Below are 1,643 nucleotides of genomic sequence, written 5' to 3'. Positions count from 1 at the left end.
GTGATAATTTCTTCCGTGATAAATCAAAGCCAGATATCAAAGATTCCAATACTGCGGCAAGAACTTAAACCCTTGTGACATTAGAATTTCTTGAAGTTTTTGTCAACATTTAATGCTCAATTTTATTGTTTTGAATTTAATTGCAATATTTCCTTGTGTTTTTCTTTTAGAATATGGATGAAAATTGCAGAAAGAGTTTTGACTGGAACTTTTTTCATCATACTCTTGAAACCGTTTTTCTTATTGCCTTTGAGCAAGCGGAGGGAGGTTTCCAGGCAGATGAGGCTTTCGATAGGCCGAAAGAAAAATCACGCAAACAAAGAACACTGAAAAAGATCAGATTCATCTTTAACTAAATTTACCGAAAAGATTGATTTAAAATTACGCTTTTGAAGCAACATATTTTAGGCCAAATACAAATACGAACAGTATAAACTATACGTCCTTATGTTTTGATACATTCAGATAATCCACAGTAACAGATTTAGAATGTAAGTGGTGTTATAATAGCACCATTATTTATTGCATAAGCAAATAAAAAAGAATATATGGTGGTCTCATGGATTAGAAGTCTGTGATTGCGTTTCAATGGGGGCTGCGCAACATCTGCAGCAGGTGTTGGAATTTGCGGCTGGTTCACAGCAAACGCATGCTGGGCAGATTACTCTACTCACCACTACTTTCATCTCCTCTGCCATCACCACTGTATAACAACATATCATTAGTCTTTCATTGATTAATTATTGATCCACCAACGTTAAAACTAAAACTATTGAATTCAGCTTTGATACAAAACAAAAACTAAACATCTCTACAATATGAATGCAGAAAATTGGGATTGAAAGCTATGAATGAATTGAGAGAAGGAATATTTCTTAGCCTATTAAAAGTGGGATTTCACCTCTAGTGGTGCGCCCCTGGGAGAGGGAGGCAAACACAGAGAGAAGCAACAGCACTGTAAAAATGGCAGCACACTTGGCCATCCTTAATGAAATGAATACAATAGATAGAAAAGAAGAGAGCAAGGAAATTAAATTATCTACGCTTGGTTGTTGATGAGCTTGGAATTCTCATCATTACATGTAGCAGATGAAGGCAAGGTGAGGACTTTAAGGGTGCGGTATGAATTGAAACAACTCATAGTGTCATCTAAGCAACGTGGAGTAGCGCTTCAATTCTTGACTTAAGCTTCTTTGAATTTTTAAGAAGTGGACGAGCCCAAATTAGCCAAGTTATCAATTAACAAAAAGACCGTTTACATAAAAACTCTCGTTTACCCGGAAACAATCAATACATTGAATGCAAGCATTAGATATTTAGATGCAAGACGACTTCAACCATTATTTTTAGTCAAAATAGGTATGCAGGAAACTTTAACAAGTGTGTTTCATCTTGGAGGAGCGGGGGATAATCCCTAGGTGTAATGACGGCAAGTAATTTTCTCTCATAGGGTGAACTTGCACCTCACCTTATATGTACGAAATCGGGTGCAATTTATATTCCTTGCATCAAAAGGCAAAATATAGAGATTTTACCTCCAATACGGGTGGGAGTAACTTGAACTTCTATGGATTGTCTTAGGGGAACTTTAGATCAGGTTGGAGGGGCTGACTAATCAGGAATAGGAAAGGTCAATTGATTGG

At 36.6% G+C, this 1,643-nt stretch overlaps 1 protein-coding gene across 1 annotated transcript; it reads right to left on the bottom strand.

The window, feature by feature from the left end:
- Nucleotides 1-322: 322 nt before the first annotated feature.
- On the bottom strand, nt 323-1,048 carry LOC131876471 (uncharacterized). The gene is made up of 2 exons (XM_059221885.1): nt 902-1,048; nt 323-703 (listed from the first exon to the last, which is right to left on the bottom strand). The coding sequence occupies exons 1-2, from the start codon at nt 981-983 to the stop codon at nt 558-560; spliced, it is 228 nt and encodes a 75-aa protein (XP_059077868.1). The 5' UTR covers nt 984-1,048; the 3' UTR covers nt 323-557.
- Nucleotides 1,049-1,643: the final 595 nt, after the last annotated feature.

This window comes from Cryptomeria japonica, chromosome 1, assembly GCF_030272615.1.
Source record: "Cryptomeria japonica chromosome 1, Sugi_1.0, whole genome shotgun sequence".
In the NCBI taxonomy this organism is placed as follows: domain Eukaryota; kingdom Viridiplantae; phylum Streptophyta; class Pinopsida; order Cupressales; family Cupressaceae; genus Cryptomeria; species Cryptomeria japonica.
The sequence above is the reverse complement of the archived record's forward strand: the minus strand, read 5'-3'. Positions and strand labels throughout refer to the sequence as shown.

What these genes read in the sequence shown, in the direction of transcription:
- LOC131876471 (XM_059221885.1), bottom strand. Translation starts at nt 983, where the DNA reads ATGGCCAAGTGTGCTGCCATTTTTACAGTGCTGTTGCTTCTCTCTGTG. An exon ending in CCAGGGGCGCACCACTAGAG is followed by an intron (nt 704 to 901) that starts GTGAAATCCCAC and finishes GTTGTTATACAG; the next exon opens with TGGTGATGGCAGAGGAGATG.